Raw genomic sequence first — 13540 nt, forward strand, 5'->3', positions numbered from 1 at the left:
AGCCGGGCGCCTGCATGAGGGAGGGGTCTAAATTGCCCTGAGCCCTGGAGCAGGCTCAGCGGAGCCATCTCTGTGTGCCCCCAGCCAGGCCCAGGCCGGCCTCATGGCCCCGCTGGTGCTGACGACGCCTGAGGGCGACGTGGTCCCAGCAGGTCCGGGCCTGCGCTGAGCCCAGAGTGGCGCTGGTGGAGGCTCCTCCAGGAGCTCAGGAAGGACAGGTCCAGGAGCCCCCAAAGTCTGTCACCAAGAAGGCAGGGGGGCAGGGAGGGGCTGGCCGAGGTGAGGTCCCCCCCGCAGGCAGCTGGCTCTGGAGGCTGGGCTTAGCGCCTGGTGCTGGAGCCGCTGTCTGCGGAGCTGGAGCTGCGGCTGTGGCTGTGGCTGTGGCTGCGGCTGCGGCTCCGGCTCCGGCTCCGGCTCCGGCTCCGGCTCCGGCTGCGGGGGCCCAGGCTGGGGCTGCGGGAGCTGGAGCTGCTGCTCATGCGGGTCCGGCTGCGGCTGCGGGAGTAGCTGCGGCTGGTGGAGCGGCTGCTGCTGCCGCTGTACCAGGAGGAGGTGCTGCTGAGGCCGCTGGACGAGGAGGGGCTGGGCCGGTAGTAGGGGACAGGGCGTTTCCGGGCGCTGGGAGGACCAGAGGGAGAGCATGAGGGAGAGCATGAGGGCCAGACCCCGCCGCCTGCGCCCCAGCCCGTGCCTGTCCCAGGGGGCAGAGCCGGCCCTTCTCCCCGGGCGGTTCCGAGGCCACGGGGACAGATCTGGTGCTGACGAGGCCTAAGAAGTGGTAGTTTCACCTTTTAACACAGCAGGCCCAGAGTCTACGTTAACTTCAGTCTGAGTTTGGCTATTTTTACTTAGACTGGAACCTTCTATTTATGGCAGGAAGGACAATTTTCTGTTTACTGTGGTGTCTCAGTTTCCTTTTTAGAGAAATGTATGGCCTCTAAGAAAAGGCAGGTCTATTTAGAGAAAATTAAGTCAACACCAGGACACTTGAGCGGACAGGGCAAGGGTGGGGATGGCTGAGGTTTGGGAGACACGGACTGGATGAGGTCATCGGATGAACTATTCGGGGTTGACCAAGGAAACCCGAGTCTTTGGGAATGCCACTCTCATGGCCCCAGCCTTCCTCTAAGGCACATGTGTCAAAAACAAGGCCCGCGGGCCAAATCCGTCCCGCCAGGCCTTGCAACGTGGCCCGCACCGCGCTGTCATCACTGCACTCCGCTGCGTTTCCATCACAATGACAGTTTATGACGGTTCAGTAAACCATTCGGCCCGCGATTTAGGCTGGATTTTAGATTTTGGCCCCTTCTCTGATTGAGTTCGACACCCCTACTCTAAGCCATGGCAGCGGGCGCAGGAGTCCCCTCCTTCGGCACAAGTTCTTTCTCCTTCTCCCGGCCGTGAGGGGGCAGCCCTGCCCTGCGGGTCTCCGGGCTGATCCTTCAGGGTCAGAGGAGAAGCCCTGGAGCCAGCGGGAGGGCAGCACTGGGCATTCTCCCAGCTGCCGGGGCCAGAGACATCCTGTCCACTCAGACCGGCTTCTCTTCTGAGACCTCACCTGTTACTGAAACTGGCACCTGCCTGCCCATCCATAGATGGCACACAGCGGGCCCAGTGCTCTGCATTTAACCCACAAGCACGTCCACATCCGGGTCCTGTCATTTCAGATACTCCCGACTGAATCCTCCCAGACTTCCGGGTGAGAGGTTTCCCGTTCCCGGGAAGTGGCATGGCCAGGTTCCACTCCAAGCCAGGCCTCTCCTCACCTCCCTCCCAGCACCCTGAGCTCCCCCACCTGCCCTCTGCACACTGGGTAGGGTGCAGACACCATGGGCCTATCAGCCTGGGTTCCGAGCCTGTGTCTGCCCAGCGCCACCCCAGGCATTGCTCTGTCCCCCTCCTCCCTCCTTCCCCGGCCCCGCCTCCTGCCCCAACTCCGGCCACCCCCGGGCCACACACAACCCTCCGCCGGCCCCTTCCCAGCCTGGAGGGGCGCTGACTTGGCCCTGAGGCTCCGAAGGCGAACTATTGATATTTCCGTGGCTGGGAGCTTGGGGCGATGTGGCCCCTGAGCCCCGCCGGGGAGGCGGGGAGCCGGGAGGCCCTCACCGGGAGGAGGCGGGGAGCCGGGAGGCCCTCACCGGGAGGAGGCGGGGAGCCGGGAGGCCCTCACCGGGAGGAGGCGGGGAGCCGGGAGGCCCTCACCGGGAGGAGGCGGGGAGCCGGGAGGCCCTCACCGGGAGGAGGCGGGAGCCGGGAGGCCCTCACCGGGAGGAGGCGGGGAGCCGGGAGGCCCTCACCGGGAGGAGGCGGGGAGCCGGGAGGCCCTCACCTGGTTATCCGCCGCGCCTCCAGGTGGCTCGGGGAGTCTCTCCGGCGCTTCCGCAGGGGCGAGTAGGACCTCCGTCTCCTCCGCGGCCGCTCGCACTCCCGCTGCTGCGAGCTCTTCTCATTGTACTTGGGGTCCCGCTCCCTGAAGGGGTGCGAGGGGGTTACTGGGAGGCTGGGCTGGCCTGGCTCACTGTGCCAGGGGCTGAGAGGGGCACTCACTTCCTGTGCCCATGCCCTCCCCGCCCCCCGCCCGCTGCGGCAGGGTCTGCTCAGGCTCCAGAGGGCAGGAGGGAAGATGGCAGGCTGTGGAGTCTACATGAGTGAGCACCGCGGGCAGGGGGGCACCACGGGCTGGTGGGCACCGCGGGCAGGGGGGCACCACAGGCTGGGTGGGCACCGCGGGCAGGGGGGCACCGCGGGCAGGGGGGCACCGCGGGCTGGGTGGGCACCGCGGGCAGGGTGGGCACCGCGGGCAGGGTGGGCACCGCGGGCAGGGGTGTACCGCGGGCTGGGTAGGCACCGTGGGCTGGGTGGGCACCGCGGGCAGGTGGGCACCGCAGGCAGGGTGGGCACCGCGGGCAGGGGTGTACCGCGGGCTGGGTAGGCACCGTGGGCTGGGTGGGCACCGCGGGCAGGGTGGGCACCGTGGGCTGGGTGGGCATTGCGGGCAGAGTGTCAGCCTTTGAGGGTGGGCCGGAGCTGCAGGGTGAGGATGTGAAGGTTACACAGGCCTGATGAGTAAGAATTGGGGGATCAATATGGGGATAAGAGGTAGTACAGGGAGTGTGAATGGTGATGTGAGTTCTGGGGTGTGGCCGCGGGAGCCTTTGGGGTGGGAGTACATTCGGGCACAAGGATATATTTGGGGCCTCAGTTGCCACCCCAGTTTACAAAGGGAACTACAGTTTAATCATTATCCTATTCCTAGTCTGGCGGGTTTACCTAAGGGGAGTAGGGGCGGGGCTTGGGGACATTCCACTGTGAACCTGGGAGGCGGGGCCTACTCATAGGGGCGGGGCCGGTACCTGCTGGGGCTGTAGCGGGAGTAGCTGGGGCTGCGGCGGGATCCAGAGCTTCTGCTGGGCGGGCTCCTCTTGCCAGACTTGGAGGAGTAGCTGGGAGAGCGCGAGTAGGACCTGAAGGAGAGGAGACCCTGAGAAGGGTTGTTTCCGGAGCCCCCGAGGCAGCAGGCACAGGCACAGGCAGGGGGTAGGATGTGCTCTGGACATCTGTGGGGAGTTCCTGTTTGCAGAGGGGAGCTGGGCTGCGGGAAGCCCAGGATGTAGGTGGACTCTTGCAGACCCTGAGGTTTCGTGTGTGTGCATTCTGCTGCGTCCTTATTCCATGTGAAAAACAGGAGCAATTGCAGAAACCAAGATGGCGGCATAGGTGAGCAACTAATCTGCCGCCTCGCACAACAATTTCAAAGCTACAACTAGCTGAAACTGGTTTGGCTAGTGGATAGAGTGTCGGCCTGTGGACTGAAAGGTTCCAGGTTCAATTCCAATCAAGGGCATGTACCTTGGTTGCAGGCATATCCCCAGTAGGCAAGAGGCAGCTGATCGATGATTCTCTCTCATCAATGTTTCTAACTCTTTATTTTAAATATATTTTATTGATTTTGTACAGAGAGGAAGGGAGAGAGATAGAGTTAGAAACATTGATAAGAGAGTCATCGATCAGCTGCCTCTTGCACACCCCCTACTGGGGATATGCCCGCAACCAAGGCACATGCCCTTGACCAGAATCGAACCCAGGACATTTCAGTCCCCAAGCCGACGCTCTATCCATTGAGCCAAACCAGTTTCGGCTGTTTCTAACTCTTTATATATATGTGTATATATATATTATTGATTTTTTACAGAGAGGAAGAGAGAGGGATAGAGAGTTAGAAACATCGATGAGAGAGAATCATCGATCAGCTGCCTCTTGCACATCCCTTATTGGGGATGTGTACGCAACCAAGGTACATGCCCTTGACCAGAATCAAACCTGGGACCTTTCAGTCTGCAGGCCGATGCTCTATCCACTGAGCCAAACTGGTTTCGGCAATGTTTCTAATTCTTTATCCCTCTCTCTTCCTCTCTGTAAAAAATTATATATATATATATATATATATGTGTGTGTGTGTGTGTGTGTGTGTGTGTGTGTATATATATATATATATATATATATATATATATATATATATATATATAATCAACTAAAAGACAAAACGTCTATCACCCAGAACCACAGGAAAGCTGGCTGACAGAGAAAGGAGCACAAGCGCTGAAAAGCTGAGGAGCATAGGTGTGGAGGCACGAGAGTCGGGCTGGTGGCGGGCAACTGGGCGCACAGCTTTTTTTCAACCCGAAAAACAAGCTCCCGATCACTTTGAAATCCAGTTTCTGGGGTCACGCGGGGGACCCAGATGCCTACGGGGAGAAGCTGGTCTGTCGGCCATCCGATACTGAGGGTCACATTTTTGCAGAGGTGCGGGCAGCAATCATTGTTTACTGCGCTGGATCGCAGGGACTTGGAAACGCTGACAGGCGGAGTTGGCTGACTGCAGCCATAGCTGTTTGCCACGCCCCAGCCTAGTGACATCCTGAGACCCCGCCCTGAGGCCCCGCCCCACACATTCTACAGACCCACCCAGGCTCCACACAGCTGCTTTTGCATATAAATGGCCTGTATTGTGGCAGTTTAATGAAATAAACTGCAGCTCCAGCTCCAAAACTGCCAAATCCTAAGCAAAGAGGAGAAAACTGTAGTTTTTGCGGTAGTGCCTGCTGGGTGACCTCAGACAGTAGCTGAACTGCACCCCATTGGAGTTCTGAAATTAGTGTATCTAGTGGCCGGTGTGAGATGACACTAGATTTCAACTACTCTCATAAGGGACATGTTCAAGAGACAGACTCAGTGAGCACCAAAGCCCTACGGGAACAAATCTTCCCCCATAAACGTGTCTCCAGCACAGCAATTCTTCCGTTATACACATAGTGGGTCCTCACAGCTAATTGGCCTGGAGGTCAATTCTTCTCAGTGACACCAACAACAATCAAGACTTAACTACAACAAGGGTGTACACACAGTCCACAAAGGGGTGCACCAAGAGTGTCCACATCAGGCAACTGGGAGGCTGACCCATTGAACCATATAGGACACCCAGGCCCACAAAGCTACCCTACCAACTCAGGGAAGCAGCGAAAATGCTGAGAAAAGGAAGGAGATCTCAAACAAAAGAAACGGAGAACAAAAGACTGGATATAGAGTTCAAAACCACAGTTATAAGGTTTTTCAAGAATTTCCTAGAAAAGACTGATAAATTAATGAGACCCTCGAGGAAATAAAAAAGAAATTAAACCAACTAGAAATTAAACATACACTGACCGAAATATAAAACATCATACAGAGACCCAACAGCAGACTAAAAGAATGTAAAAATCAAGTCAAAGATTTGGAACATAAAGAGACAAAGGACACTCTTCTGGAGAAGCAAGAAGAGAAGAGAATTGAGAAAATTGAAGATAGTGTAAAAAGCCTCTGGGACAACTTCAAGTGTACCAACATCAGAATTATGGATGTCCCAGAAGAAGAGAGAGAGCAAGACACTGAAAACCTACTTGAAGAAATAATGACAGAAAACTTTCCCCACCTGATGAAAGAAATAGACTTACAAGTCCAGGAAGTGCACAGAACCCGAAGCAAAAGGAATCCAAAGAGGACCACACCAAGACACATCATAATTAAAATACCAGAGCAAAAAACAGAGAATCTTACAAGCAGCAAGAGAAAAACAGTTACCTACAAGGGAGCACCCATACGATTATCAGCTGATTTCTCAACAGAGACTATTCAGGCCAGACAGGGGTGGCAAGAAATATTCAAAGTGCTGAATAGCAAGAATACAACCAAGATTACCCAGCACAGTTATCATTCAGAATTGAAGGGCAGATAAAGAGCTTCACAGATCAGAAAAAGCTAAAGGATTACATCACCACCAAACCAGTATTATATGAAATGCTAAAAGGTGTTCTTTAAAAAGAGGAAGAAGAAAAGAGTAAAGATAAAAATTATGAACAACAAATACATATCTATCAACAAGTGAATCTAAAAGTCAAGTGAATTAAAAATCTGAGGAACAATGAACTGGTGAATATAATAGAATCAGGGGCATAGAATGGGAGGAGATTGATAATTCTCTGGGGGAAATGGGTGTCTGTGTGGGGAGAGACTGGACAAAAATCATATACCTTTGGATGAGGACAGCAGGGTGGGGGGAGGTAAGGGCAGAGGGTGGAGTGGGGACCAGGTGGAGGGGAGCTAGTAATAATCTGAACAATAAAGATTTATTTTTTTTAAAAAAGAGAAGCAATTACCAATTGTTATTGTGCTCAGTGGTGGAATGCAAACAGTGGACATGCTCTGGTCTCCCTGTAGCCACACCCCTTGAAATGTGACCTTGCAGTTCCTCCCACTCAGAGGAGCACCCCTTGCTTCTGATTGGTTGTGGTGACTTGCTGTGGCTAACAGAATGGCAGAAGGCATATTGCACATCCCAAGCCAGGACCTCAGAGGCCTCGCACCCTTCCGCGCTCTCTGAACCTGCCATTGCTGAGGAGAAGACAAGGGAGCTGGAGGTGAAGCAGCCAGCCCCTCTCACAGAAGGCACGTACATGAGCCCGAGAGAGATGGGAAGAACCACTCAGCTGAGCCCAGCCCAGCATGCTGATCCAGAGTCAGAAATTAAATAAAGCTTGTTTAAGTATGCTAAGTTTGGGGGTATATTTTTTTATTTTTAAAAATATATATTTTTAATGATTTCAGAGAGTAAGGGAGAAGGAGAGAGAGAGAGAGAGAGAGAGAGAGAGAGAGAGAGAGAGAGAGAGAGAGAGAGAGAGAATATATCATTCATTGACTGCCTTCTCCATGTCCCACACTGGGGATGGAGCCCACAACCTGGGCATGTGCCTTGACTGGGAATTGAACTATGACCTCCTAGTTCATAGGTCAACACTCAGCCACTGAGCCATGCCAGCCAGGTGGGTGGGTGGGGAGTATTTTATTTTTGCAGAAGCTAATTGACACACATCAGCTCCTCATCATGCCAATAGCAACAATAATAACTAATATTTATTATGTTCCAAGCTGCTCTAAGTGCCTTGTAGTTCTCGGAACAATCCTTCAGGGCATCATTATTTTCATTTTGCAGATGAGGAAACTGAGGCTGGAGAGATGAGCAGAGGCCCCGGGCGAGCAGCTAGTCCTGAGTAAACACATTCAAACTCAGGCCTGCCTGCCTCCTCTGCCCCTGGTCCACGGACAGCTCTGTCTCTGTGCCTCCTCAGCTCCCTCGGGAGGAAATGCTGCAGAGCCAAGGTCAGAGGGCACTCACCTTTTCCCAGAGGAGGCGGATCGGCTTCGGCTGTACCTGGGGGAGGCCCTGGGGCTGGGGGACCGGGAGGAGTGGCTGGAGGACCGGGTGCTGGCATGGGAGGAGCTGCGGGAGCACCCTCTCCTGGGGGAGCTCTGGGCTGTGGCCGGGACTGCACTGGACTTCCCCGGTGACTGGCGTCCCCTGTGGGAGGGAGAGCATCGTCAGTACTGCCTGCCGCTGGCCTGTGGGCGCCGAGAGCTGGCGCTCACCTCCCACCTGTGGCTTCCCTCCTCTCCCACTCTGCCTCCGGGAAGTGACCACGGGCCACAGATGGAGTAGAGGCAGAAGGGGACACATCCCCTGGGACATGTCACAGTATTGTGGGCCGCTGGGCAGGGGCACGGTGTAAATACATCACGTCACGTGCTGGGAGATCTGCTCCCTTCCCAGTCTCTCCCAGTGGACTCCACTCGTGGGAAGGGTGTCGGTGTTGCTGGGTGTCACCCCTGTCCGTCTGCAGGCTCCCGGAGAGGAGCAGGCCATGTGACCGACTAGGAACAGAGGCACCGTTTCACCGGGCACCTCTGTGGGTGCCTTCCGTTAGGACCAGTGGCACTAATGTTCTATGTAAGGTGGCTCCTAAGTGTCCTCACATGGAGGGGTTCATTGCGCTGAGAGGAGTACAAAGGGAGGGTGAGAATCAAGAAGCTGGACTGAGTTTGGGAAACCACGGTGTCGCCATTCTGCACCTGGGAGAACTGAGACCCAAAGGGTCAACGGCCCGTTCAGAACCGTCAAGGACAGCGACCGCCCCGCGCTCCCACCTGCCTGGGCCACTTGGGCCGACAGGACCTGCTACTTGGCTTAGGCCAAGGGTCAAGGGTCAAGGGTCAAGATCCAACAACATTAGCAGGTTTCTTGGTTCAGCCTTCAGGCTCAGCTCTCCCCTCTGGCCTCTGGGCCTAGCGGACTGTTTGCTCCTCCTGGAATGTCCCTGTCCCCTCCCTGAGCCCGGCCTTGGCACCCCCTCTCCCCTCTTCGCCTGAAAACTCCTCCTCAGGGCCCAGGCTTTTGTCTGACCTCACCTTTTCAGAGAAGCCTTCCTTGAAACGCCCCCGAATCTGGCTGAGTGCCCTGCAGTGTGCCCCCGCCCCATGCCTCCCTCTGCCCAACAAGACCTCTTGGCCTCATCACTGTTCCTTCTCCTGCAGACACTGAGCACTTGGGGAGCTGCCCAGGCCCTGGCCCTTCACAGGCCTCACCTCACTCGGTCCCACCAACAGCCTGGTGAGCGGCACCACGGTTCCCCCAGTTCACAGAGGACCCCAGGCCTCCCGGACTCTCCAACCGGATCTGTCCAGCTCCGAGCCCAAGCCCCTGCACCTCACCAGCCCCCCACCTTCAGGGATGAGGGTTCCCTGGATTTAGAGCTGATGATGCCTCTAGTACTCAGCCATCTGCTCAGAGCTGACGTGACACAAATAGCCGTGCATTTAAAGAACATTTTCATCTCAAAGTGCACGGCTGGGGCTGAACTATTTCACGTGACTGTCCACATCGAGCAGGTTAAGCAGGTCGCTGCTCGACACTTCTAGGCGTGGCTCGGGCTCCGGGGACAGACTTGTGTTTGGATCCGGTGTTGACCCTCATTACCATGTCTACGAACTACTCGGAACCTCGGTTTCCCCAGCCGCTCTAAAGGGGCTGTGATGGGACCGGTCCCGTGAAGGGTTCTGCGTTAAGGAAGGTGATTCTGGGAAGCACGTGGCCCAGAACCTGGCATGCATGACGGCTCCGTGACTACCAGCTGCTGCTATTGCTCCGGCTGCTGGCGTTTCCATCGCTGCCCTCAGTGCTCCTTGCGTAACAGCCTGGGTCAGGAGACACGTGTCCCCGCTCATCTGGAAATGCCACTCCTGTTCTGGAGACACTGACATTTGCTCTGGCCCAGCCCTGGCTCCAGCCAAGCTTGGGCGTGAACTGGGGTCAGGGGTATCCTGAGGCAGCAAACCAGAGGCCAGGTCCGTGTGGATGCCATGCGGTGACCAGGATGGGAGTGGCTAGGTGCTGGGCACATGGGTGCTCTGTCCTTGCAGACGGCTCTGCCGCTGCGCTGTGCTGTCTTTCCCACTGGGGCCGGCTCCCCCTCCTTAGGCATGCTAGTGGCCTCACTCCCGGGAGGTCCCCAGACTCCCAGGAGGTTCCCAGATTGGTGCTGACACCCTATCCATCGGCGTTTCAGCCCAGAGCTCCTGGGCTCCCGCGGTCCCCCAGCCTCGGCCTCCCAAATCCTGTCTTCTGAAAGCCGGCCACTGCGTTTGACCCCATCCCCAGAAGGAAGACCCCGCTGTTGTATGACGGAGTGCAAGCCCGCCCTTGCACCCTCCTTACCCCACATCTCCCCCATGAACACTCGCTCCCGGGGGGAAGGGCCCCTGCTTTTGTATCTCCAGCACAACCAGGGTCTGGCCTAGCTGTCAGTGATGGGAGCTACAATAATCTCCTATGTGGCTGCCCGGAAGTGTTTTCCACAGAAACCTGCACCCAGCAGGTGTGTGAAATGGGCAAGAGGCATGTAAAGTTTTATATCTACAACTTTCCACAAGTCCAGCCTACCCCACTGTCACCATTCCTCATGGAAGGGCACATTGTTATAAATAACGAGAGGCCAGGTGCATGAATTCATGCACGGGTGGGGTTCCTCTGGGTGGCCTGCAGGGATTGGGCTGAAACCTGCATTCTGATGCTGTTCCCGCTCACCCCGGCCCCACTTGCCTGCTGAGGGCTCTCGCGCAATCAGTCCTGATAGGGAGAGGCTCACCAGCCATGAGCCCTGAATCTGACACCCTCTCAAGGGGAGTGGCCTGTAGGATGGAGGCTGAAACCAGCTCTCCAACATCCCTTGAGGGGCCCTGGATTGCAAGAGGGCACAGGCAAGGCTGAGGGACCCCACTGTGCACCATCGGGCTGAGGAGGGACCGTAGGAGGGCTCCGCATATCATTAGCATATTACGCTTTGATTGGTAGGAGAAGCAGAGCTGAGAGATGTGGTGATGGGACAGATTCCCAAGGATATATTTCTGAGCACCTGGATCCAGCTGTACCTGAAGCCGGACATTTCAAAAAACATTTTAAAAAAGCAGGATTTGTTAAAAACGGTGCCAGTTCGAGTTTTTTTCCTCTTGCAAATAAAAGACTCCTTGGTCGGAGCTCAGTGGGAGGTGCAGGATAGGGGTGCGAGGCTATGATGCAGAGCTAAGGGGTCCCCTGCTCCCGCTGCCCAGGGCACTGACCTTGGCTCTCTGCCCCTGCTGGCGGGGGAGAGGTTCTCGGGAGCCGTCCCCTTGTTCTGGGGAGAGGAGGTGGTGAAGGAGTTCCCTGAATCGGAGGTGTTGCCGCTGTGGAGGTCCCGGCCCTGGCTGCGCTCCCCGCCCGGGCTCTCCTTCTCAGGACCCCGAGACCGGCTGGAGCTGATCTGCGTGGAGGGCGGCGAGGAGGTGTCATGGCCTGAGTCGTACTCCTGGGAGCGGCCGCGGCGGGCGGCGAGTGGGCTGGCTGTTTTGGTAAAGAGGTCAGCAGCAGACCCCGACCCAGTGATCTGAAAGCAAAAACACCCGTTGGATGCGCTGAGCACCAGCCCGAGGCTGCGCCTAGATAACCTAGAAATGTTTACCGTCATGATGCACTGTAACGAGAGAAAGAGAGAGGAAAGAAGAGACGCCAAAAACAAAAGCACAAATTCCTGAAAGGATACCACAGAAAGGAGATTATCTCTCACCCCCTGCTAGGATAACTGGAAGATCGAGGTATCATGCAGAGAAAAAGCATGCGATCCAGATTAAACAAAAGAAAAAGGAAATTATACAAAATTTAATTTCTAATGAATTAACGCAAACCAAAGAGGCAACTTAATAGAAAGGGGGGTGGGTATACCCTTAATCTAAAACAATAATAAAATAAAGGAAGGGGAAGGGGAAAGAAATGGGACTGCGGGCCTGAAAAAAAAAATTACCTTGGAACTGAAAAAAATAAAAATAAAAAAGACAAAGCCAAAATTTTAAACGCCAACCAAATTCTCAATGGTTTGGACTATTTTTTTTTTCTTTTTAAATAAAAAGGTGCCTGAATAGATCCTTAAACAAATATCGCATGGGGGGGGGGGGGAAAGAAATGAAATAAAGATGAGCTTTTAAAAATATATATATATGTAGAGTCAAGGTCACAAAATGACATTTTAGCAGTGTTCAATCGGAGGGGCACACAAAGGGGGCGGGGCCAAAGGAAGTCAAACAGTCTGACCGAAAACAAACAAAAAGCTCTACGGCCTCTGAGTGCGTCCTTCCCCCGGAGCAGGTGGCTAAGGCTCTCGAGTGGCTTCTAACAAATGCTCTCATGTCTTTGCGGATTTTATCCACTTACCAAGCAAGAGCTCCTCCTTTAGTAGGTAGGTAAGGTGTAAGAGAAAGGGAAGAGCGGGCAACGTGAGTCCATCGTTAGAGTCGCAAATGACAAGAAAACACACACACCTTCCTGCACACCCTCACGCTGGGCCCTGAGCTTCGCCTTTCGGTTTCTCCGGGGCCTGGATGGGGAGGCGGCGGGGCTGTTCGCGTCCTCTGGGAGGACCTCGAGCTGCCAGCACTCCCTCGTGTCGCCCCCGAGTGCCTGAGCTGGACCCGGAACGCTCGCTGACATCTGTCTGGTGCCAGGATCGGGCCACACAGGGAGGGTCTGCTTGCAGCAAAGGGCTTGGGGCGGGGCTTGGAGATGTGGCTTTGGGGTGACTGGGAACGAGGAGGGGTTCCCAGAATCCTGCTTGGGGTCCACCTAGGACAGACGGAGCGAAGGGGTGCCGGAGAGCCCGCCCGTGGGAAGGTGGCATGTTCAGAAGCCGGCGGATGGTTCTCTCTCCAGGGTCTGGGTGTCTCACACCTGGGGGGACCCGTGGTTGGTTCTGGTCCCTGCCGGCAGGGCAGGCGTGTTTAGCTGCGGCAGGAGGAACCCCCGCCTGGGCCTCCTCCAACTGTAACCATCCCCACGGGATCCAGAGGATGCTTCGGGAACGTCTCTCGTGGCACTAAGACCCCAGAATCGGGTTTAAATGGCCCGAGCCCCGGATCTCTGCGGCTCACCCTGGATCTCCCTGTTCTCAAGGCGCACACACTCCCAGCTCCAAGGGGCTCTCCGGGCCGGCCTCGGAGGCTCAGCCTGAGGTGTCAGGGTGCAGGTGTGGGGCCCATCCAGGTGCCGCGGGGTGTAGGAGGCAGAGGAGGGGTGCCAGGCCCTGGGAAGGTTCCACACTGCCACGCCCGGCCCAGCTCTCTGAAGGGCCTGCGGGCCCCAGCGTGGAGAGAGATACCCGTGAAGACATGCTGACGAGGGAGGAGCTCGTCTTTCCCCGAGGTCCCACATGGAGAGCACGTGGGCTGCTGCCTTTAGACGCTGGCCCCGGCCCCCACATCCTCACCGTCAGCCTGCCAGCCCCTCACTTGATCTCATGCACTGGGGCTTTCGGAAGGAACATTCCCGCCTTCTCAGCAGCTGGCCTGAGGGTGAGACATGGGAACACCGCAACTGGGATGGTCACGGGCACCTCTGGCTCCTAGGCATGGCGGCTCTGGGCCTGGGAGGCGGGGTTCCTCGTGGATTCTCCCAGGAGGCTTTGAGCACAGCCAAGGGATGGCCCAGCGTTGCCATGTTCTACCCAGCATGGCTACTGCTCTCCCTGCTTGGGTCCTGGCTAGCTTTGCCCTGGAGAAGGGACCTCAAAATCAGGTTGCTCCTTTTGGTCTTCCTGTTTGCAATGTGGATGTCACCTCTTCCCTGCCTCTGGGGTGGGAAAGGGAA

The 13540-nt window shown here is 56.2% G+C and overlaps 1 protein-coding gene across 1 annotated transcript in view; it reads right to left on the minus strand.

Moving 5' to 3' along the window:
- Positions 1–298: 298 nt before the first annotated feature.
- SRRM4 (serine/arginine repetitive matrix 4) overlaps positions 299–13540 on the minus strand; it is a 115969-nt gene continuing 102727 nt past the window's right edge. The window contains exons 9-13 of the mRNA XM_036449412.2: positions 10987–11291; positions 7712–7894; positions 3357–3467; positions 2333–2473; positions 299–618 (exon numbers count right to left, since the gene is read on the minus strand). Coding sequence (XP_036305305.1) covers positions 321–618; positions 2333–2473; positions 3357–3467; positions 7712–7894; positions 10987–11291 — 1038 coding nt within the window. The 3' untranslated portion in view covers positions 299–320. The remainder of the gene's footprint in view (positions 619–2332; positions 2474–3356; positions 3468–7711; positions 7895–10986; positions 11292–13540) is intronic.

The sequence above is a fragment of the Pipistrellus kuhlii genome, unplaced genomic scaffold (assembly GCF_014108245.1).
Source record: "Pipistrellus kuhlii isolate mPipKuh1 unplaced genomic scaffold, mPipKuh1.p scaffold_m20_p_20, whole genome shotgun sequence".
NCBI lineage: Eukaryota > Metazoa > Chordata > Mammalia > Chiroptera > Vespertilionidae > Pipistrellus > Pipistrellus kuhlii.